General features: G+C 38.0%; 1 protein-coding gene across 1 annotated transcript in view; it reads right to left on the bottom strand.

Moving 5' to 3' along the window:
* The window catches only part of flna (filamin A, alpha (actin binding protein 280)), a 227,559-nt gene extending 204,626 nt beyond the window's left edge, over positions 1-22,933 (bottom strand). Inside the window, exon 1 of the mRNA XM_045696120.1 lies at positions 22,537-22,933. Within this exon, the coding sequence (XP_045552076.1) occupies positions 22,537-22,894 (358 nt within the window). The 5' untranslated portion in view covers positions 22,895-22,933. The remainder of the gene's footprint in view (positions 1-22,536) is intronic.
* Positions 22,934-26,355: the final 3,422 nt, after the last annotated feature.

The following is a 26,355-nucleotide window of genomic DNA, read 5'->3' as shown; positions in this document are numbered from 1 at the left end:
TGTTATTATAACTGTTCTCACCTCTACAGTGTTATTATAACTGTTCTCTCACCTCTACAGTGTTATTATAACTGTTTCCCCCACCTCTACAGTGTTATTATAACTGTTTCCCCACCTCTACAGTGTTATTATAACTGTTCTGACCTCTACAGTGTTATTATAACTGTTCTCACCTCTACAGTGTTATTATAACTGTTCTCTCACCTCTACAGTGTTATTATAACTGTTCTCTCACCTCTACAGTGTTATTATAACTGTTTCCCCACCTCTACAGTGTTATTATAACTGTTTCTCCACCTCTACAGTGTTATTATAACTGTTCTCTCACCTCTACAGTGTTATTATAACTGTTTCCCCACCTCTACAGTGTTATTATAACTGTTCTCACCTCTACAGTGTTATTATAACTGTTCTCTCACCTCTACAGTGTTATTATAACTGTTCTCTCACCTCTACAGTGTTATTATAACTGTTCTCACCTCTACAGTGTTATTATAACTGTTCTCACCTCTACAGTGTTATTATAACTGTTTCCCCCACCTCTACAGTGTTATTATAACTGTTCTCTCACCTCTACAGTGTTATTATAACTGTTTCCCCACCTCTACAGTGTTATTATAACTGTTCTCTCACCTCTACAGTGTTATTATAACTGTTCTCTCACCTCTACAGTGTTATTATAACTGTTCTCACCTCTACAGTGTTATTATAACTGTTCTCACCTCTACAGTGTTATTATAACTGTTTCCCCCACCTCTACAGTGTTATTATAACTGTTCTCTCACCTCTACAGTGTTATTATAACTGTTCTCTCACCTCTACAGTGTTATTATAACTGTTCTCTCACCTCTACAGTGTTATTATAACTGTTTCCCCACCTCTACAGTGTTATTATAACTGTTTCCCCACCTCTACAGTGTTATTATAACTGTTCTCTCACCTCTACAGTGTTATTATAACTGTTCTATCACCTCTACAGTGTTATTATAACTGTTTCCCCACCTCTACAGTGTTATTATAACTGTTTCCCCACCTCTACAGTGTTATCATAACTGTTTCCCCACCTCTACAGTGTTATTATAACTGTTCTATCTACTCTACAGTGTTATTATAACTGTTCTCTCACCTCTACAGTGTTATTATAACTGTTTCCCCACCTCTACAGTGTTATTATAACTGTTTCCCCACCTCTACAGTGTTATTATAACTGTTTCCCCACCTCTACAGTGTTATTATAACTGTTTCCCCACCTCTACAGTGTTATTATAACTGTTCTCTCACCTCTACAGTGTTATTATAACTGTTCTCTCACCTCTACAGTGTTATTATAACTGTTCTCTCACCTCTACAGTGTTATTATAACTGTTCTCTCACCTCTACAGTGTTATTATAACTGTTCTCTCACCTCTACAGTGTTATTATAACTGTTCTCACCTCTACAGTGTTATTATAACTGTTCTCACCTCTACAGTGTTATTATAACTGTTCTATCACCTCTACAGTGTTATTATAACTGTTTCCCCACCTCTACAGTGTTATTATAACTGTTCTCTCACCTCTACAGTGTTATTATAACTGTTCTCTCACCTCTACAGTGTTATTATAACTGTTCTCTCACCTCTACAGTGTTATTATAACTGTTTCCCCACCTCTACAGTGTTATTATAACTGTTTCCCCACCTCTACAGTGTTATTATAACTGTTCTCTCACCTCTACAGTGTTATTATAACTGTTCTATCACCTCTACAGTGTTATTATAACTGTTTCCCCACCTCTACAGTGTTATTATAACTGTTCTCTCACCTCTACAGTGTTATTATAACTGTTTCCCCACCTCTACAGTGTTATTATAACTGTTCTCTCACCTCTACAGTGTTATTATAACTGTTCTCTCACCTCTACAGTGTTATTATAACTGTTCTCACCTCTACAGTGTTATTATAACTGTTCTCTCACCTCTACAGTGTTATTATAACTGTTCTCTCACCTCTACAGTGTTATTATAACTGTTCTCTCACCTCTACAGTGTTATTATAACAGTTCTATCACCTCTACAGTGTTATTATAACTGTTTCCCCACCTCTACAGTGTTATTATAACTGTTCTCTCACCTCTACAGTGTTATTATAACTGTTCTCTCACCTCTACAGTGTTATTATAACTGTTTCCCCACCTCTACAGTGTTATTATAACTGTTCTCACCTCTACAGTGTTATTATAACTGTTTCCCCACCTCTACAGTGTTATTATAACTGTTCTCACCTCTACAGTGTTATTATAACTGTTTCCCCACCTCTACAGTGTTATTATAACTGTTCTCACCTCTACAGTGTTATTATAACTGTTTCCCCACCTCTACAGTGTTATTATAACTGTTTCCCCACCTCTATAGTGTTATTATAACTGTTCTCTCACCTCTACAGTGTTATTATAACTGTTCTCTCACCTCTACAGTGTTATTATAACTGTTCTCTCACCTCTACAGTGTTATTATAACTGTTCTATTACCTCTACAGTGTTATTATAACTGTTCTATCACCTCTACAGTGTTATTATAACTGTTCTCTCACCTCTACAGTGTTATTATAACTGTTTCCCCACCTCTACAGTGTTATTATAACTGTTCTCACCTCTACAGTGTTATTATAACTGTTCTCTCACCTCTACAGTGTTATTATATCTGTTCTCTCACCTCTACAGTGTTATTATAACTGTTCTCTCACCTCTACAGTGTTATTATAACTGTTTCCCCACCTCTACAGTGTTATTATAACTGTTCTCACCTCTACAGTGTTATTATAACTGTTTCCCCACCTCTACAGTGTTATTATAACTGTTCTCTCACCTCTACAGTGTTATTATAACTGTTCTCTCACCTCTACAGTGTTATTATAACTGTTCTCTCACCTCTACAGTGTTATTATAACTGTTTCCCCACCTCTACAGTGTTATTATAACTGTTCTCTCACCTCTACAGTGTTATTATAACTGTTCTCTCACCTCTACAGTGTTATTATAACTGTTCTCTCACCTCTACAGTGTTATTATAACTGTTTCCCCACCTCTACAGTGTTATTATAACTGTTCTCTCACCTCTACAGTGTTATTATAACTGTTCTCTCACCTCTACAGTGTTATTATAACTGTTCTCTCACCTCTACAGTGTTATTATAACTGTTCTCTCACCTCTACAGTGTTATTATAACTGTTCTATTACCTCTACAGTGTTATTATAACTGTTCTATTACCTCTACAGTGTTATTATAACTGTTCTCTCACCTCTACAGTGTTATTATAACTGTTCTATCACCTCTACAGTGTTATTATAACTGTTCTCTCACCTCTACAGTGTTATTATAGCTGTTCTCTCACCTCTACAGTGTTATTATAACTGTTCTCTCACCTCTACAGTGTTATTATAACTGTTTCCCCACCTCTACAGTGTTATTATAACTGTTCCCTCACCTCTACAGTGTTATTATAACTGTTCTATCACCTCTACAGTGTTATTATAACTGTTCTCTCACCTCTACAGTGTTATTATAACTGTTCTCCCCACCTCTACAGTGTTATTATAACTGTTTCCCCACCTCTACAGTGTTATTATAACTGTTTCCCCACCTCTACAGTGTTATTATAACTGTTCTCACCTCTACAGTGTTATTATAACTGTTTCCCCACCTCTACAGTGTTATTATAACTGTTTCCCCACCTCTACAGTGTTATTATAACTGTTCTCCCCACCTCTACAGTGTTATTATAACTGTTCTATTACCTCTACAGTGTTATTATAACTGTTTCCCCACCTCTACAGTGTTATTATAACTGTTCTCACCTCTACAGTGTTATTATAACTGTTCTCACCTCTACAGTGTTATTATAACTGTTCTCTCACCTCTACAGTGTTATTATAACTGTTCTCACCTCTACAGTGTTATTATAACTGTTCTCTCACCTCTACAGTGTTATTATAACTGTTTCCCCACCTCTACAGTGTTATTATAACTGTTTCCCCACCTCTACAGTGTTATTATAACTGTTCTGACCTCTACAGTGTTATTATAACTGTTCTCACCTCTACAGTGTTATTATAACTGTTCTCTCACCTCTACAGTGTTATTATAACTGTTCTCTCACCTCTACAGTGTTATTATAACTGTTTCCCCACCTCTACAGTGTTATTATAACTGTTTCTCCACCTCTACAGTGTTATTATAACTGTTCTCTCACCTCTACAGTGTTATTATAACTGTTTCCCCACCTCTACAGTGTTATTATAACTGTTCTCACCTCTACAGTGTTATTATAACTGTTCTCTCACCTCTACAGTGTTATTATAACTGTTCTCTCACCTCTACAGTGTTATTATAACTGTTCTCACCTCTACAGTGTTATTATAACTGTTCTCACCTCTACAGTGTTATTATAACTGTTTCCCCACCTCTACAGTGTTATTATAACTGTTCTCTCACCTCTACAGTGTTATTATAACTGTTCTCTCACCTCTACAGTGTTATTATAACTGTTCTCTCACCTCTACAGTGTTATTATAACTGTTTCCCCACCTCTACAGTGTTATTATAACTGTTTCCCCACCTCTACAGTGTTATTATAACTGTTCTCTCACCTCTACAGTGTTATTATAACTGTTCTATCACCTCTACAGTGTTATTATAACTGTTTCCCCACCTCTACAGTGTTATTATAACTGTTCTCTCACCTCTACAGTGTTATTATAACTGTTTCCCCACCTCTACAGTGTTATTATAACTGTTCTCTCACCTCTACAGTGTTATTATAACTGTTCTCTCACCTCTACAGTGTTATTATAACTGTTCTCACCTCTACAGTGTTATTATAACTGTTCTCTCACCTCTACAGTGTTATTATAACTGTTCTCTCACCTCTACAGTGTTATTATAACTGTTCTCTCACCTCTACAGTGTTATTATAACTGTTCTCTCACCTCTACAGTGTTATTATAACTGTTTCCCCACCTCTACAGTGTTATTATAACTGTTCCCTCACCTCTACAGTGTTATTATAACTGTTCTCTCACCTCTACAGTGTTATTATAACTGTTCTCACCTCTACAGTGTTATTATAACTGTTTCCCCACCTCTACAGTGTTATTATAACTGTTCTCTCACCTCTACAGTGTTATTATAACTGTTTCCCCACCTCTACAGTGTTATTATAACTGTTTCCCCACCTCTACAGTGTTATTATAACTGTTCTCTCACCTCTACAGTGTTATTATAACTGTTCTCTCACCTCTACAGTGTTATTATAACTGTTTCCCCACCTCTACAGTGTTATTATAACTGTTCTATCACCTCTACAGTGTTATTATAACTGTTCTCACCTCTACAGTGTTATTATAACTGTTCTATCACCTCTACAGTGTTATTATAACTGTTTCCCCACCTCTACAGTGTTATTATAACTGTTTCCCCACCTCTACAGTGTTATTATAACTGTTCCCTCACCTCTACAGTGTTATTATAACTGTTCTCTCACCTCTACAGTGTTATTATAACTGTTTCCCCACCTCTACAGTGTTATTATAACTGTTTCCCCACCTCTACAGTGTTATTATAACTGTTCTCTCACCTCTACAGTGTTATTATAACTGTTCCCTCACCTCTACAGTGTTATTATAACTGTTTCCCCACCTCTACAGTGTTATTATAACTGTTCTCACCTCTACAGTGTTATTATAACTGTTTCCCCACCTCTACAGTGTTATTATAACTGTTCCCTCACCTCTACAGTGTTATTATAACTGTTCTCTCACCTCTACAGTGTTATTATAACTGTTCTCTCACCTCTACAGTGTTATTATAACTGTTTCCCCACCTCTACAGTGTTATTATAACTGTTCTCTCACCTCTACAGTGTTATTATAACTGTTTCCCCACCTCTACAGTGTTATTATAACTGTTCTCACCTCTACAGTGTTATTATAACTGTTTCCCCACCTCTACAGTGTTATTATAACTGTTTCCCCACCTCTATAGTGTTATTATAACTGTTCTCTCACCTCTACAGTGTTATTATAACTGTTCTCTCACCTCTACAGTGTTATTATAACTGTTCTCTCACCTCTACAGTGTTATTATAACTGTTTCCCCACCTCTACAGTGTTATTATAACTGTTCTCACCTCTACAGTGTTATTATAACTGTTCTCTCACCTCTACAGTGTTATTATAACTGTTTCCCCACCTCTACAGTGTTATTATAACTGTTCTCTCACCTCTACAGTGTTATTATAACTGTTCTCTCACCTCTACAGTGTTATTATAACTGTTCTCTCACCTCTACAGTGTTATTATAACTGTTTCCCCACCTCTACAGTGTTATTATAACTGTTCTCTCACCTCTACAGTGTTATTATAACTGTTCTCTCACCTCTACAGTGTTATTATAACTGTTCTCTCACCTCTACAGTGTTATTATAACTGTTCTCTCACCTCTACAGTGTTATTATAACTGTTCTATTACCTCTACAGTGTTATTATAACTGTTCTCTCACCTCTACAGTGTTATTATAACTGTTCTATCACCTCTACAGTGTTATTATAACTGTTCTCTCACCTCTACAGTGTTATTATAGCTGTTCTCTCACCTCTACAGTGTTATTATAACTGTTCTCTCACCTCTACAGTGTTATTATAACTGTTTCCCCACCTCTACAGTGTTATTATAACTGTTCCCTCACCTCTACAGTGTTATTATAACTGTTCTATCACCTCTACAGTGTTATTATAACTGTTCTCTCACCTCTACAGTGTTATTATAACTGTTTCCCCACCTCTACAGTGTTATTATAACTGTTCTCACCTCTACAGTGTTATTATAACTGTTTCCCCACCTCTACAGTGTTATTATAACTGTTTCCCCACCTCTACAGTGTTATTATAACTGTTCTCCCCACCTCTACAGTGTTATTATAACTGTTCTATTACCTCTACAGTGTTATTATAACTGTTTCCCCACCTCTACAGTGTTATTATAACTGTTCTCACCTCTACAGTGTTATTATAACTGTTCTCACCTCTACAGTGTTATTATAACTGTTCTCTCACCTCTACAGTGTTATTATAACTGTTCTCACCTCTACAGTGTTATTATAACTGTTCTCTCACCTCTACAGTGTTATTATAACTGTTTCCCCACCTCTACAGTGTTATTATAACTGTTTCCCCCACCTCTACAGTGTTATTATAACTGTTCTGACCTCTACAGTGTTATTATAACTGTTCTCACCTCTACAGTGTTATTATAACTGTTCTCTCACCTCTACAGTGTTATTATAACTGTTCTCTCACCTCTACAGTGTTATTATAACTGTTTCCCCACCTCTACAGTGTTATTATAACTGTTTCTCCACCTCTACAGTGTTATTATAACTGTTCTCTCACCTCTACAGTGTTATTATAACTGTTTCCCCACCTCTACAGTGTTATTATAACTGTTCTCACCTCTACAGTGTTATTATAACTGTTCTCTCACCTCTACAGTGTTATTATAACTGTTCTCTCACCTCTACAGTGTTATTATAACTGTTCTCACCTCTACAGTGTTATTATAACTGTTCTCACCTCTACAGTGTTATTATAACTGTTTCCCCACCTCTACAGTGTTATTATAACTGTTCTCTCACCTCTACAGTGTTATTATAACTGTTTCCCCACCTCTACAGTGTTATTATAACTGTTCTCTCACCTCTACAGTGTTATTATAACTGTTCTCTCACCTCTACAGTGTTATTATAACTGTTCTCACCTCTACAGTGTTATTATAACTGTTCTCACCTCTACAGTGTTATTATAACTGTTTCCCCACCTCTACAGTGTTATTATAACTGTTCTCTCACCTCTACAGTGTTATTATAACTGTTCTCTCACCTCTACAGTGTTATTATAACTGTTCTCTCACCTCTACAGTGTTATTATAACTGTTTCCCCACCTCTACAGTGTTATTATAACTGTTTCCCCACCTCTACAGTGTTATTATAACTGTTCTCTCACCTCTACAGTGTTATTATAACTGTTCTATCACCTCTACAGTGTTATTATAACTGTTTCCCCACCTCTACAGTGTTATTATAACTGTTTCCCCACCTCTACAGTGTTATCATAACTGTTTCCCCACCTCTACAGTGTTATTATAACTGTTCTATCTACTCTACAGTGTTATTATAACTGTTCTCTCACCTCTACAGTGTTATTATAACTGTTTCCCCACCTCTACAGTGTTATTATAACTGTTTCCCCACCTCTACAGTGTTATTATAACTGTTTCCCCACCTCTACAGTGTTATTATAACTGTTTCCCCACCTCTACAGTGTTATTATAACTGTTCTCTCACCTCTACAGTGTTATTATAACTGTTCTCTCACCTCTACAGTGTTATTATAACTGTTCTCTCACCTCTACAGTGTTATTATAACTGTTCTCTCACCTCTACAGTGTTATTATAACTGTTCTCTCACCTCTACAGTGTTATTATAACTGTTCTCACCTCTACAGTGTTATTATAACTGTTCTCACCTCTACAGTGTTATTATAACTGTTCTATCACCTCTACAGTGTTATTATAACTGTTTCCCCACCTCTACAGTGTTATTATAACTGTTCTCTCACCTCTACAGTGTTATTATAACTGTTCTCTCACCTCTACAGTGTTATTATAACTGTTCTCTCACCTCTACAGTGTTATTATAACTGTTTCCCCACCTCTACAGTGTTATTATAACTGTTTCCCCACCTCTACAGTGTTATTATAACTGTTCTCTCACCTCTACAGTGTTATTATAACTGTTCTATCACCTCTACAGTGTTATTATAACTGTTTCCCCACCTCTACAGTGTTATTATAACTGTTCTCTCACCTCTACAGTGTTATTATAACTGTTTCCCCCACCTCTACAGTGTTATTATAACTGTTCTCTCACCTCTACAGTGTTATTATAACTGTTCTCTCACCTCTACAGTGTTATTATAACTGTTCTCACCTCTACAGTGTTATTATAACTGTTCTCTCACCTCTACAGTGTTATTATAACTGTTCTCTCACCTCTACAGTGTTATTATAACTGTTCTCTCACCTCTACAGTGTTATTATAACAGTTCTATCACCTCTACAGTGTTATTATAACTGTTTCCCCACCTCTACAGTGTTATTATAACTGTTCTCTCACCTCTACAGTGTTATTATAACTGTTCTCTCACCTCTACAGTGTTATTATAACTGTTTCCCCACCTCTACAGTGTTATTATAACTGTTCTCACCTCTACAGTGTTATTATAACTGTTTCCCCCACCTCTACAGTGTTATTATAACTGTTCTCACCTCTACAGTGTTATTATAACTGTTTCCCCACCTCTACAGTGTTATTATAACTGTTCTCACCTCTACAGTGTTATTATAACTGTTTCCCCACCTCTACAGTGTTATTATAACTGTTTCCCCCACCTCTATAGTGTTATTATAACTGTTCTCTCACCTCTACAGTGTTATTATAACTGTTCTCTCACCTCTACAGTGTTATTATAACTGTTCTCTCACCTCTACAGTGTTATTATAACTGTTCTATTACCTCTACAGTGTTATTATAACTGTTCTATCACCTCTACAGTGTTATTATAACTGTTCTCTCACCTCTACAGTGTTATTATAACTGTTTCCCCACCTCTACAGTGTTATTATAACTGTTCTCACCTCTACAGTGTTATTATAACTGTTCTCTCACCTCTACAGTGTTATTATATCTGTTCTCTCACCTCTACAGTGTTATTATAACTGTTCTCTCACCTCTACAGTGTTATTATAACTGTTTCCCCACCTCTACAGTGTTATTATAACTGTTCTCACCTCTACAGTGTTATTATAACTGTTTCCCCACCTCTACAGTGTTATTATAACTGTTCTCTCACCTCTACAGTGTTATTATAACTGTTCTCTCACCTCTACAGTGTTATTATAACTGTTCTCTCACCTCTACAGTGTTATTATAACTGTTTCCCCACCTCTACAGTGTTATTATAACTGTTCTCTCACCTCTACAGTGTTATTATAACTGTTCTCTCACCTCTACAGTGTTATTATAACTGTTCTCTCACCTCTACAGTGTTATTATAACTGTTTCCCCACCTCTACAGTGTTATTATAACTGTTCTCTCACCTCTACAGTGTTATTATAACTGTTCTCTCACCTCTACAGTGTTATTATAACTGTTCTCTCACCTCTACAGTGTTATTATAACTGTTCTCTCACCTCTACAGTGTTATTATAACTGTTCTATTACCTCTACAGTGTTATTATAACTGTTCTATTACCTCTACAGTGTTATTATAACTGTTCTCTCACCTCTACAGTGTTATTATAACTGTTCTATCACCTCTACAGTGTTATTATAACTGTTCTCTCACCTCTACAGTGTTATTATAGCTGTTCTCTCACCTCTACAGTGTTATTATAACTGTTCTCTCACCTCTACAGTGTTATTATAACTGTTTCCCCACCTCTACAGTGTTATTATAACTGTTCCCTCACCTCTACAGTGTTATTATAACTGTTCTATCACCTCTACAGTGTTATTATAACTGTTCTCTCACCTCTACAGTGTTATTATAACTGTTCTCCCCACCTCTACAGTGTTATTATAACTGTTTCCCCACCTCTACAGTGTTATTATAACTGTTTCCCCACCTCTACAGTGTTATTATAACTGTTCTCACCTCTACAGTGTTATTATAACTGTTTCCCCACCTCTACAGTGTTATTATAACTGTTTCCCCACCTCTACAGTGTTATTATAACTGTTCTCCCCACCTCTACAGTGTTATTATAACTGTTCTATTACCTCTACAGTGTTATTATAACTGTTTCCCCACCTCTACAGTGTTATTATAACTGTTCTCACCTCTACAGTGTTATTATAACTGTTCTCACCTCTACAGTGTTATTATAACTGTTCTCTCACCTCTACAGTGTTATTATAACTGTTCTCACCTCTACAGTGTTATTATAACTGTTCTCTCACCTCTACAGTGTTATTATAACTGTTTCCCCACCTCTACAGTGTTATTATAACTGTTTCCCCACCTCTACAGTGTTATTATAACTGTTCTGACCTCTACAGTGTTATTATAACTGTTCTCACCTCTACAGTGTTATTATAACTGTTCTCTCACCTCTACAGTGTTATTATAACTGTTCTCTCACCTCTACAGTGTTATTATAACTGTTTCCCCACCTCTACAGTGTTATTATAACTGTTTCTCCACCTCTACAGTGTTATTATAACTGTTCTCTCACCTCTACAGTGTTATTATAACTGTTTCCCCACCTCTACAGTGTTATTATAACTGTTCTCACCTCTACAGTGTTATTATAACTGTTCTCTCACCTCTACAGTGTTATTATAACTGTTCTCTCACCTCTACAGTGTTATTATAACTGTTCTCACCTCTACAGTGTTATTATAACTGTTCTCACCTCTACAGTGTTATTATAACTGTTTCCCCACCTCTACAGTGTTATTATAACTGTTCTCTCACCTCTACAGTGTTATTATAACTGTTCTCTCACCTCTACAGTGTTATTATAACTGTTCTCTCACCTCTACAGTGTTATTATAACTGTTTCCCCACCTCTACAGTGTTATTATAACTGTTTCCCCACCTCTACAGTGTTATTATAACTGTTCTCTCACCTCTACAGTGTTATTATAACTGTTCTATCACCTCTACAGTGTTATTATAACTGTTTCCCCACCTCTACAGTGTTATTATAACTGTTCTCTCACCTCTACAGTGTTATTATAACTGTTTCCCCACCTCTACAGTGTTATTATAACTGTTCTCTCACCTCTACAGTGTTATTATAACTGTTCTCTCACCTCTACAGTGTTATTATAACTGTTCTCACCTCTACAGTGTTATTATAACTGTTCTCTCACCTCTACAGTGTTATTATAACTGTTCTCTCACCTCTACAGTGTTATTATAACTGTTCTCTCACCTCTACAGTGTTATTATAACAGTTCTATCACCTCTACAGTGTTATTATAACTGTTTCCCCACCTCTACAGTGTTATTATAACTGTTCTCTCACCTCTACAGTGTTATTATAACTGTTCTCTCACCTCTACAGTGTTATTATAACTGTTTCCCCACCTCTACAGTGTTATTATAACTGTTCTCACCTCTACAGTGTTATTATAACTGTTTCCCCCACCTCTACAGTGTTATTATAACTGTTCTCACCTCTACAGTGTTATTATAACTGTTTCCCCACCTCTACAGTGTTATTATAACTGTTCTCACCTCTACAGTGTTATTATAACTGTTTCCCCACCTCTACAGTGTTATTATAACTGTTTCCCCACCTCTATAGTGTTATTATAACTGTTCTCTCACCTCTACAGTGTTATTATAACTGTTCTCTCACCTCTACAGTGTTATTATAACTGTTCTCTCACCTCTACAGTGTTATTATAACTGTTCTATTACCTCTACAGTGTTATTATAACTGTTCTATCACCTCTACAGTGTTATTATAACTGTTCTCTCACCTCTACAGTGTTATTATAACTGTTTCCCCACCTCTACAGTGTTATTATAACTGTTCTCACCTCTACAGTGTTATTATAACTGTTCTCTCACCTCTACAGTGTTATTATATCTGTTCTCTCACCTCTACAGTGTTATTATAACTGTTCTCTCACCTCTACAGTGTTATTATAACTGTTTCCCCCACCTCTACAGTGTTATTATAACTGTTCTCACCTCTACAGTGTTATTATAACTGTTTCCCCACCTCTACAGTGTTATTATAACTGTTCTCTCACCTCTACAGTGTTATTATAACTGTTCTCTCACCTCTACAGTGTTATTATAACTGTTCTCTCACCTCTACAGTGTTATTATAACTGTTTCCCCACCTCTACAGTGTTATTATAACTGTTCTCTCACCTCTACAGTGTTATTATAACTGTTCTCTCACCTCTACAGTGTTATTATAACTGTTCTCTCACCTCTACAGTGTTATTATAACTGTTTCCCCACCTCTACAGTGTTATTATAACTGTTCTCTCACCTCTACAGTGTTATTATAACTGTTCTCTCACCTCTACAGTGTTATTATAACTGTTCTCTCACCTCTACAGTGTTATTATAACTGTTCTCTCACCTCTACAGTGTTATTATAACTGTTCTCTCACCTCTACAGTGTTATTATAACTGTTTCCCCACCTCTACAGTGTTATTATAACTGTTCTCTCACCTCTACAGTGTTATTATAACTGTTCTATCACCTCTACAGTGTTATTATAACTGTTTCCCCACCTCTACAGTGTTATTATAACTGTTTCCCCACCTCTACAGTGTTATCATAACTGTTTCCCCACCTCTACAGTGTTATTATAACTGTTCTATCTACTCTACAGTGTTATTATAACTGTTCTCTCACCTCTACAGTGTTATTATAACTGTTTCCCCACCTCTACAGTGTTATTATAACTGTTTCCCCACCTCTACAGTGTTATTATAACTGTTTCCCCACCTCTACAGTGTTATTATAACTGTTTCCCCACCTCTACAGTGTTATTATAACTGTTCTCTCACCTCTACAGTGTTATTATAACTGTTCTCTCACCTCTACAGTGTTATTATAACTGTTCTCTCACCTCTACAGTGTTATTATAACTGTTCTCTCACCTCTACAGTGTTATTATAACTGTTCTCTCACCTCTACAGTGTTATTATAACTGTTCTCACCTCTACAGTGTTATTATAACTGTTCTCACCTCTACAGTGTTATTATAACTGTTCTATCACCTCTACAGTGTTATTATAACTGTTTCCCCACCTCTACAGTGTTATTATAACTGTTCTCTCACCTCTACAGTGTTATTATAACTGTTCTCTCACCTCTACAGTGTTATTATAACTGTTCTCTCACCTCTACAGTGTTATTATAACTGTTTCCCCCACCTCTACAGTGTTATTATAACTGTTTCCCCCACCTCTACAGTGTTATTATAACTGTTCTCTCACCTCTACAGTGTTATTATAACTGTTCTATCACCTCTACAGTGTTATTATAACTGTTTCCCCACCTCTACAGTGTTATTATAACTGTTCTCTCACCTCTACAGTGTTATTATAACTGTTTCCCCACCTCTACAGTGTTATTATAACTGTTCTCTCACCTCTACAGTGTTATTATAACTGTTCTCTCACCTCTACAGTGTTATTATAACTGTTCTCACCTCTACAGTGTTATTATAACTGTTCTCTCACCTCTACAGTGTTATTATAACTGTTCTCTCACCTCTACAGTGTTATTATAACTGTTCTCTCACCTCTACAGTGTTATTATAACAGTTCTATCACCTCTACAGTGTTATTATAACTGTTTCCCCACCTCTACAGTGTTATTATAACTGTTCTCTCACCTCTACAGTGTTATTATAACTGTTCTCTCACCTCTACAGTGTTATTATAACTGTTTCCCCACCTCTACAGTGTTATTATAACTGTTCTCACCTCTACAGTGTTATTATAACTGTTTCCCCCACCTCTACAGTGTTATTATAACTGTTCTCACCTCTACAGTGTTATTATAACTGTTTCCCCACCTCTACAGTGTTATTATAACTGTTCTCACCTCTACAGTGTTATTATAACTGTTTCCCCACCTCTACAGTGTTATTATAACTGTTTCCCCACCTCTATAGTGTTATTATAACTGTTCTCTCACCTCTACAGTGTTATTATAACTGTTCTCTCACCTCTACAGTGTTATTATAACTGTTCTCTCACCTCTACAGTGTTATTATAACTGTTCTATTACCTCTACAGTGTTATTATAACTGTTCTATCACCTCTACAGTGTTATTATAACTGTTCTCTCACCTCTACAGTGTTATTATAACTGTTTCCCCACCTCTACAGTGTTATTATAACTGTTCTCACCTCTACAGTGTTATTATAACTGTTCTCTCACCTCTACAGTGTTATTATATCTGTTCTCTCACCTCTACAGTGTTATTATAACTGTTCTCTCACCTCTACAGTGTTATTATAACTGTTTCCCCACCTCTACAGTGTTATTATAACTGTTCTCACCTCTACAGTGTTATTATAACTGTTTCCCCACCTCTACAGTGTTATTATAACTGTTCTCTCACCTCTACAGTGTTATTATAACTGTTCTCTCACCTCTACAGTGTTATTATAACTGTTCTCTCACCTCTACAGTGTTATTATAACTGTTTCCCCACCTCTACAGTGTTATTATAACTGTTCTCTCACCTCTACAGTGTTATTATAACTGTTCTCTCACCTCTACAGTGTTATTATAACTGTTCTCTCACCTCTACAGTGTTATTATAACTGTTTCCCCACCTCTACAGTGTTATTATAACTGTTCTCTCACCTCTACAGTGTTATTATAACTGTTCTCTCACCTCTACAGTGTTATTATAACTGTTCTCTCACCTCTACAGTGTTATTATAACTGTTCTCTCACCTCTACAGTGTTATTATAACTGTTCTATTACCTCTACAGTGTTATTATAACTGTTCTATTACCTCTACAGTGTTATTATAACTGTTCTCTCACCTCTACAGTGTTATTATAACTGTTCTATCACCTCTACAGTGTTATTATAACTGTTCTCTCACCTCTACAGTGTTATTATAGCTGTTCTCTCACCTCTACAGTGTTATTATAACTGTTCTCTCACCTCTACAGTGTTATTATAACTGTTTCCCCACCTCTACAGTGTTATTATAACTGTTCCCTCACCTCTACAGTGTTATTATAACTGTTCTATCACCTCTACAGTGTTATTATAACTGTTCTCTCACCTCTACAGTGTTATTATAACTGTTCTCCCCACCTCTACAGTGTTATTATAACTGTTTCCCCACCTCTACAGTGTTATTATAACTGTTTCCCCACCTCTACAGTGTTATTATAACTGTTCTCACCTCTACAGTGTTATTATAACTGTTTCCCCACCTCTACAGTGTTATTATAACTGTTTCCCCCACCTCTACAGTGTTATTATAACTGTTCTCCCCACCTCTACAGTGTTATTATAACTGTTCTATTACCTCTACAGTGTTATTATAACTGTTTCCCCACCTCTACAGTGTTATTATAACTGTTCTCACCTCTACAGTGTTATTATAACTGTTCTCACCTCTACAGTGTTATTATAACTGTTCTCTCACCTCTACAGTGTTATTATAACTGTTCTCACCTCTACAGTGTTATTATAACTGTTCTCTCACCTCTACAGTGTTATTATAACTGTTTCCCCACCTCTACAGTGTTATTATAACTGTTTCCCCACCTCTACAGTGTTATTATAACTGTTCTGACCTCTACAGTGTTATTATAACTGTTCTCACCTCTACAGTGTTATTATAACTGTTCTCTCACCTCTACAGTGTTATTATAACTGTTCTCTCACCTCTACAGTGTTATTATAACTGTTTCCCCACCTCTACAGTGTTATTATAACTGTTTCTCCACCTCTACAGTGTTATTATAACTGTTCTCTCACCTCTACAGTGTTATTATAACTGTTTCCCCACCTCTACAGTGTTATTATAACTGTTCTCACCTCTACAGTGTTATTATAACTGTTCTCTCACCTCTACAGTGTTATTATAACTGTTCTCTCACCTCTACAGTGTTATTATAACTGTTCTCACCTCTACAGTGTTATTATAACTGTTCTCACCTCTACAGTGTTATTATAACTGTTTCCCCCACCTCTACAGTGTTATTATAACTGTTCTCTCACCTCTACAGTGTTATTATAACTGTTCTCTCACCTCTACAGTGTTATTATAACTGTTCTCTCACCTCTACAGTGTTATTATAACTGTTTCCCCACCTCTACAGTGTTATTATAACTGTTTCCCCCACCTCTACAGTGTTATTATAACTGTTCTCTCACCTCTACAGTGTTATTATAACTGTTCTATCACCTCTACAGTGTTATTATAACTGTTTCCCCACCTCTACAGTGTTATTATAACTGTTCTCTCACCTCTACAGTGTTATTATAACTGTTTCCCCACCTCTACAGTGTTATTATAACTGTTCTCTCACCTCTACAGTGTTATTATAACTGTTCTCTCACCTCTACAGTGTTATTATAACTGTTCTCACCTCTACAGTGTTATTATAACTGTTCTCTCACCTCTACAGTGTTATTATAACTGTTCTCTCACCTCTACAGTGTTATTATAACTGTTCTCTCACCTCTACAGTGTTATTATAACAGTTCTATCACCTCTACAGTGTTATTATAACTGTTTCCCCCACCTCTACAGTGTTATTATAACTGTTCTCTCACCTCTACAGTGTTATTATAACTGTTCTCTCACCTCTACAGTGTTATTATAACTGTTTCCCCACCTCTACAGTGTTATTATAACTGTTCTCACCTCTACAGTGTTATTATAACTGTTTCCCCACCTCTACAGTGTTATTATAACTGTTCTCACCTCTACAGTGTTATTATAACTGTTTCCCCACCTCTACAGTGTTATTATAACTGTTCTCACCTCTACAGTGTTATTATAACTGTTTCCCCCACCTCTACAGTGTTATTATAACTGTTTCCCCACCTCTATAGTGTTATTATAACTGTTCTCTCACCTCTACAGTGTTATTATAACTGTTCTCTCACCTCTACAGTGTTATTATAACTGTTCTCTCACCTCTACAGTGTTATTATAACTGTTCTATTACCTCTACAGTGTTATTATAACTGTTCTATCACCTCTACAGTGTTATTATAACTGTTCTCTCACCTCTACAGTGTTATTATAACTGTTTCCCCACCTCTACAGTGTTATTATAACTGTTCTCACCTCTACAGTGTTATTATAACTGTTCTCTCACCTCTACAGTGTTATTATATCTGTTCTCTCACCTCTACAGTGTTATTATAACTGTTCTCTCACCTCTACAGTGTTATTATAACTGTTTCCCCACCTCTACAGTGTTATTATAACTGTTCTCACCTCTACAGTGTTATTATAACTGTTTCCCCACCTCTACAGTGTTATTATAACTGTTCTCTCACCTCTACAGTGTTATTATAACTGTTCTCTCACCTCTACAGTGTTATTATAACTGTTCTCTCACCTCTACAGTGTTATTATAACTGTTTCCCCACCTCTACAGTGTTATTATAACTGTTCTCTCACCTCTACAGTGTTATTATAACTGTTCTCTCACCTCTACAGTGTTATTATAACTGTTCTCTCACCTCTACAGTGTTATTATAACTGTTTCCCCACCTCTACAGTGTTATTATAACTGTTCTCTCACCTCTACAGTGTTATTATAACTGTTCTCTCACCTCTACAGTGTTATTATAACTGTTCTCTCACCTCTACAGTGTTATTATAACTGTTCTCTCACCTCTACAGTGTTATTATAACTGTTCTATTACCTCTACAGTGTTATTATAACTGTTCTATTACCTCTACAGTGTTATTATAACTGTTCTCTCACCTCTACAGTGTTATTATAACTGTTCTATCACCTCTACAGTGTTATTATAACTGTTCTCTCACCTCTACAGTGTTATTATAGCTGTTCTCTCACCTCTACAGTGTTATTATAACTGTTCTCTCACCTCTACAGTGTTATTATAACTGTTTCCCCACCTCTACAGTGTTATTATAACTGTTCCCTCACCTCTACAGTGTTATTATAACTGTTCTATCACCTCTACAGTGTTATTATAACTGTTCTCTCACCTCTACAGTGTTATTATAACTGTTCTCCCCACCTCTACAGTGTTATTATAACTGTTTCCCCCACCTCTACAGTGTTATTATAACTGTTTCCCCACCTCTACAGTGTTATTATAACTGTTCTCACCTCTACAGTGTTATTATAACTGTTTCCCCCACCTCTACAGTGTTATTATAACTGTTTCCCCACCTCTACAGTGTTATTATAACTGTTCTCCCCACCTCTACAGTGTTATTATAACTGTTCTATTACCTCTACAGTGTTATTATAACTGTTTCCCCCACCTCTACAGTGTTATTATAACTGTTCTCACCTCTACAGTGTTATTATAACTGTTCTCACCTCTACAGTGTTATTATAACTGTTCTCTCACCTCTACAGTGTTATTATAACTGTTCTCACCTCTACAGTGTTATTATAACTGTTCTCTCACCTCTACAGTGTTATTATAACTGTTTCCCCACCTCTACAGTGTTATTATAACTGTTTCCCCCACCTCTACAGTGTTATTATAACTGTTCTGACCTCTACAGTGTTATTATAACTGTTCTCACCTCTACAGTGTTATTATAACTGTTCTCTCACCTCTACAGTGTTATTATAACTGTTCTCTCACCTCTACAGTGTTATTATAACTGTTTCCCCACCTCTACAGTGTTATTATAACTGTTTCTCCACCTCTACAGTGTTATTATAACTGTTCTCTCACCTCTACAGTGTTATTATAACTGTTTCCCCACCTCTACAGTGTTATTATAACTGTTCTCACCTCTACAGTGTTATTATAACTGTTCTCTCACCTCTACAGTGTTATTATAACTGTTCTCTCACCTCTACAGTGTTATTATAACTGTTCTCACCTCTACAGTGTTATTATAACTGTTCTCACCTCTACAGTGTTATTATAACTGTTTCCCCACCTCTACAGTGTTATTATAACTGTTCTCTCACCTCTACAGTGTTATTATAACTGTTTCCCCACCTCTACAGTGTTATTATAACTGTTCTCTCACCTCTACAGTGTTATTATAACTGTTCTCTCACCTCTACAGTGTTATTATAACTGTTCTCACCTCTACAGTGTTATTATAACTGTTCTCACCTCTACAGTGTTATTATAACTGTTTCCCCCACCTCTACAGTGTTATTATAACTGTTCTCTCACCTCTACAGTGTTATTATAACTGTTCTCTCACCTCTACAGTGTTATTATAACTGTTCTCTCACCTCTACAGTGTTATTATAACTGTTTCCCCACCTCTACAGTGTTATTATAACTGTTTCCCCACCTCTACAGTGTTATTATAACTGTTCTCTCACCTCTACAGTGTTATTATAACTGTTCTATCACCTCTACAGTGTTATTATAACTGTTTCCCCACCTCTACAGTGTTATTATAACTGTTTCCCCACCTCTACAGTGTTATTATAACTGTTTCCCCACCTCTACAGTGTTATTATAACTGTTTCCCCACCTCTACAGTGTTATTATAACTGTTTCCCCACCTCTACAGTGTTATTATAACTGTTCTCTCACCTCTACAGTGTTATTATAACTGTTCTCTCACCTCTACAGTGTTATTATAACTGTTCTCTCACCTCTACAGTGTTATTATAACTGTTCTCTCACCTCTACAGTGTTATTATAACTGTTCTCTCACCTCTACAGTGTTATTATAACTGTTCTCACCTCTACAGTGTTATTATAACTGTTCTCACCTCTACAGTGTTATTATAACTGTTCTATCACCTCTACAGTGTTATTATAACTGTTTCCCCACCTCTACAGTGTTATTATAACTGTTCTCTCACCTCTACAGTGTTATTATAACTGTTCTCTCACCTCTACAGTGTTATTATAACTGTTCTCTCACCTCTACAGTGTTATTATAACTGTTTCCCCACCTCTACAGTGTTATTATAACTGTTTCCCCACCTCTACAGTGTTATTATAACTGTTCTCTCACCTCTACAGTGTTATTATAATTGTTCTATCACCTCTACAGTGTTATTATAACTGTTTCCCCCACCTCTACAGTGTTATTATAACTGTTCTCTCACCTCTACAGTGTTATTATAACTGTTTCCCCACCTCTACAGTGTTATTATAACTGTTCTCTCACCTCTACAGTGTTATTATAACTGTTCTCTCACCTCTACAGTGTTATTATAACTGTTCTCACCTCTACAGTGTTATTATAACTGTTCTCTCACCTCTACAGTGTTATTATAACTGTTCTCTCACCTCTACAGTGTTATTATAACTGTTCTCTCACCTCTACAGTGTTATTATAACAGTTCTATCACCTCTACAGTGTTATTATAACTGTTTCCCCACCTCTACAGTGTTATTATAACTGTTCTCTCACCTCTACAGTGTTATTATAACTGTTCTCTCACCTCTACAGTGTTATTATAACTGTTCTCTCACCTCTACAGTGTTATTATAACTGTTCTCTCACCTCTACAGTGTTATTATAACTGTTCTCTCACCTCTACAGTGTTATTATAACTGTTTCCCCACCTCTACAGTGTTATTATAACTGTTTCCCCACCTCTACAGTGTTATTATAACTGTTTCCCCACCTCTACAGTGTTATTATAACTGTTCTCTCACCTCTACAGTGTTATTATAACTGTTCTCTCACCTCTACAGTGTTATTATAACTGTTCTCTCACCTCTACAGTGTTATTATAACTGTTCTATTACCTCTACAGTGTTATTATAACTGTTCTCTCACCTCTACAGTGTTATTATAACTGTTTCCCCACCTCTACAGTGTTATTATAACTGTTTCCTCACCTCTACAGTGTTATTATAACTGTTTCCCCACCTCTACAGTGTTATTATAACTGTTCTCTCACCTCTACAGTGTTATTATAACTGTTCTCTCACCTCTACAGTGTTATTATAACTGTTCTATCACCTCTACAGTGTTATTATAACTGTTCTCTCACCTCTACAGTGTTATTATAACTGTTCTCACCTCTACAGTGTTATTATAACTGTTCTCACCTCTACAGTGTTATTATAACTGTTCTATCACCTCTACAGTGTTATTATAACTGTTCTATCACCTCTACAGTGTTATTATAACTGTTCTCCCCACCTCTACAGTGTTATTATAACTGTTTCCCCACCTCTACAGTGTTATTATAACTGTTCTCTCACCTCTACAGTGTTATTATAACTGTTCTATCACCTCTACAGTGTTATTATAACTGTTCTCCCCACCTCTACAGTGTTATTATAACTGTTTCCCCACCTCTACAGTGTTATTATAACTGTTCTCTCACCTCTACAGTGTTATTATAACTGTTCTCACCTCTACAGTGTTATTATAACTGTTCTATCACCTCTACAGTGTTATTATAACTGTTCTCACCTCTACAGTGTTATTATAACTGTTCTCCCCACCTCTACAGTGTTATTATAACTGTTTCCCCACCTCTACAGTGTTATTATAACTGTTCTCCCCACCTCTACAGTGTTATTATAACTGTTCTATCACCTCTACAGTGTTATTATAACTGTTCTCTCACCACTACAGTGTTATTATAACTGTTTCCCCACCTCTACAGTGTTATTATAACTGTTCTCACCTCTACAGTGTTATTATAACTGTTCTCACCTCTACAGTGTTATTATAACTGTTCTCTCACCTCTACAGCAGGCACAGCTTTATGATTGTAACTTCGCCAATAAGCATAGTAACTTTTACCCACCTATGGACACCAGCTTGATGTTCTCCTTGTCTAGGAACTCGAGAGCCACCGAGACGTTCTCGAGCTGCATCTGTCGGAAGGTGGGCTTCTGGTTGTATTTCCTGCACATCTTCTTCTGACTCAACACCTCCAGGAGTCCGATCAGCCGCAGCCCGTCGCTCAGGTCCATCTGGAGATTGGTGATCTGCTTGTCGACGCATTTCAGATGCTCGTTACACCAGCGGGTGAACGTGTTCTGTTGGATCTTCTTCCACGTCGCTCCCTCTGCGAGGTCCTTCTCTGTAGCGGGCATGTCCGGTGAGATGGCGCTGAGCGTCGGTTGGACCGACTGGTGCTGGCGAGGGTGGGAGCCACTCATTGTTATGGTGGCTGGTCTCTCCGTTCACTGCCAAGGATTTAAGGTGGAGTCTGAGTTGGACGTCCCGTCCCGTCCCTCTCACTCTTCTTTCTCCCTCTCGTTGCTGCGCTGAAGGTTCTGTGGGAGAAATGACAGAGAGAGTTAGAGAGGACGAGGGATGAGAACTAGGGAAAAGAATTGGATTGCCTGGAGTTGTGGATTTGTGGAGTCTAATATGAACCCGAAAAGTCGATGAGCGTTTAGTTTGTCCCACTGTGAACTATACAAAGAGTTGGGGGAGTAAAGCTCCAATTCCCTGTATACACATTACTGCATTTATGAGCCTATACTCCGACACAGTAACATCACGCTTGTCTCTACAATTCCAGTGTTTAGCCATGATGCATTACGGTACCAAAAGTGGAGTAATGAAAAGCCAATCATTTAAACAGCTTCCTAAATATTCTGAAGATAAATGCGGATTGATCACTTCATGCAGACATGTCTAATTAAATGGGCATGCATGGTATGTTTCACTAGAACCACCCAATCCAACAGACTGTTCTATAGGTTTAAATTAACCAGACCAGAACCACCCAATCCAACAGACTGTTCTATAGGTTTAAATTAACCAGACCAGAACCACCCTATCCAACAGACTGTTCTATAGGTTTAAATTAACCAGACCAGAACCGCCCAATCCAACAAGGCAGCAGCTACTCTTCCTGGGGTTTATTATGGATCCCCAATAGTTCCTGTCAAGGCAGCAGCTACTCTTCCTGGGGTTTATTATGGATCCCCATTAGTTCCTGCCAAAGCAGCAGCTACTCTTCCTGGGGTTTATTATGGATCCCCATTAGTTCCTGCCAAGGCAGCAGCTACTCTTCCTGGGGTTTATTATGGATCCCCATTAGTTCCTGCCAAGGCAGCAGCTACTCTTCCTGGGGTTTATTATGGATCCCCATTAGTTCCTGCCAAGGCAGCGGCTACTCTTCCTGGGGTTTATTATGGATCCCCATTAGTTCCTGCCAAGGCAGCGGCTACTCTTCCTGGGGTTTATTATGGATCCCCATTAGTTCCTGCCAAGGCAGCAGCTACTCTTCCTGGGGTTTATTATGGATCCCCATTAGTTCCTGCCAAGGCAGCAGCTACTCTTCCTGGGGTTTATTATGGATCCCCATTAGTTCCTGCCAAGGCAGCAGCTACTCTTCCTGGGGTTTATTATGGATCCCCATTATTCCTGTCAAGGCAGCAGCTACTCTTCCTGGGGTTTATTATGGATCCCCATTAGTTCCTGTCAAGGCAGCAGCTACTCTTCCTGGGGTTTATTATGGATCCCCATTAGTTCCTGCCAAGGCAGCAGCTACTCGGCATAATTAAGGCGGTTATACAATTTTAAAAACATAACATTACATTCATTACAGAATTCACAACACACTTAGCGTGTGGCCTCAGGACCATACTCCACTACCACATATCTACAACACAAAATCCATGTGTACGTGTGTGTATAGTGCATATGTTATCATGTGTATGTGTGTGTTATCATGTGTGTGTATGAATGTGTCGTTATCTTTGTGTGTGTCTCTTCAAGGTCCCCGCTGTTCCTTAAGGTGTATTTTTACCTGCTTTTTTAATCTGATTCTACTCTTTGCATCAGTTACCTGATGTGGAGTAAAGTTCCATGTAGTCATGGCTGTATGTAGTACTGTGTGCCTCCCATAGCCTGTTCTGGACTTGGTTCCACTGGTTCCCCTCCAGGTGTGTGCTGTGACTTCTATCAGTACTGGTTCCCAGTTTCCAGGTGTGTGCTGTGACTTCTATCAGTACTGGTTCTCCTCCAGGTGTGTGCTGTGACTTCTATCAGTACTGGTTCTCCTCCAGGTGTGTGCTGTGACTTCTATCAGTACTGGTTCTCCTCCAGGTGTGTGCTGTGACTTCTATCAGTACTGGTTCCCCTCCAGGTGTGTGCTGTGGGATCTATCAGTACTGGTTCTCCTCCAGGTGTGTGCTGTGACTTCTATCAGTACTGGTTCTCCTCCAGGTGTGTGCTGTGGGATCTATCAGTACTGGTTCTCCTCCAGGTGTGTGCTGTGGGATCTATCAGTACTGGTTCTCCTCCAGGTGTGTGCTGTGGGATCTATCAGTACTGGTTCTCCTCCAGGTGTGTGCTGTGGGATCTATCAGTACTGGTTCTCCTCCAGGTGTGTGCTGTGGGATCTATCAGTACTGGTTCTCCTCCAGGTGTGTGCTGTGGGATCTATCAGTACTGGTTCTCCTCCAGGTGTGTGCTGTGACTTCTATCAGTACTGGTTCCCCTCCAGGTGTGTGCTGTGGGATCTATCAGTACTGGTTCTCCTCCAGGTGTGTGCTGTGGGATCTATCAGTACTGGTTCTCCTCCAGGTGTGTGCTGTGGGATCTATCAGTACTGGTTCCCCTCCAGGTGTGTGCTGACTTCTATCAGTACTGGTTCCCCTCCAGGTGTGTGCTGTGGGATCTATCAGTACTGGTTCTCCTCCAGGTGTGTGCTGTGACTTCTATCAGTACTGGTTCTCCTCCAGGTGTGTGCTGTGGGATCTATCAGTACTGGTTCCCAGTTTCCAGGTGTGTGCTGTGACTTCTATCAGTACTGGTTCTCCTCCAGGTGTGTGCTGTGACTTCTATCAGTACTGGTTCCCCTCCAGGTGTGTGCTGTGGGATCTATCAGTACTGGTTCCCCTCCAGGTGTGTGCTGTGACTTCTATCAGTACTGGTTCCCCTCCAGGTGTGTGCTGTGACTTCTATCAGTACTGGTTCCCCTCCAGGTGTGTGCTGTGGGATCTATCAGTACTGGTTCCCCTCCAGGTGTGTGCTGTGACTTCTATCAGTACTGGTTCCCCTCCAGGTGTGTGCTGTGGGATCTATCAGTACTGGTTCCCCTCCAGGTGTGTGCTGTGACTTCTATCAGTACTGGTTCCCCTCCAGGTGTGTGCTGTGACTTCTATCAGTACTGGTTCTCCTCCAGGTGTGTGCTGTGGGATCTATCAGTACTGGTTCTCCTCCAGGTGTGTGCTGTGGGATCTATCAGTACTGGTTCCCCTCCAGGTGTGTGCTGTGGGATCTATCAGTACTGGTTCTCCTCCAGGTGTGTGCTGACTTCTATCAGTACTGGTTCCCCTCCAGGTGTGTGCTGTGGGATCTATCAGTACTGGTTCTCCTCCAGGTGTGTGCTGTGACTTCTATCAGTACTGGTTCTCCTCCAGGTGTGTGCTGTGGGATCTATCAGTACTGGTTCTCCTCCAGGTGTGTGCTGTGACTTCTATCAGTACTGGTTCTCCTCCAGGTGTGTGCTGTGACTTCTATCAGTACTGGTTCTCCTCCAGGTGTGTGCTGTGGGATCTATCAGTACTGGTTCTCCTCCAGGTGTGTGCTGTGACTTCTATCAGTACTGGTTCCCCTCCAGGTGTGTGCTGTGACTTCTATCAGTACTGGTTCTCCTCCA

Source organism: Salmo salar, chromosome ssa15 (assembly GCF_905237065.1).
Source record: "Salmo salar chromosome ssa15, Ssal_v3.1, whole genome shotgun sequence".
NCBI lineage: Eukaryota > Metazoa > Chordata > Actinopteri > Salmoniformes > Salmonidae > Salmo > Salmo salar.
Note: the sequence above shows the minus strand (reverse complement) of the source record. Positions and strands in the feature narration are given on the sequence as shown.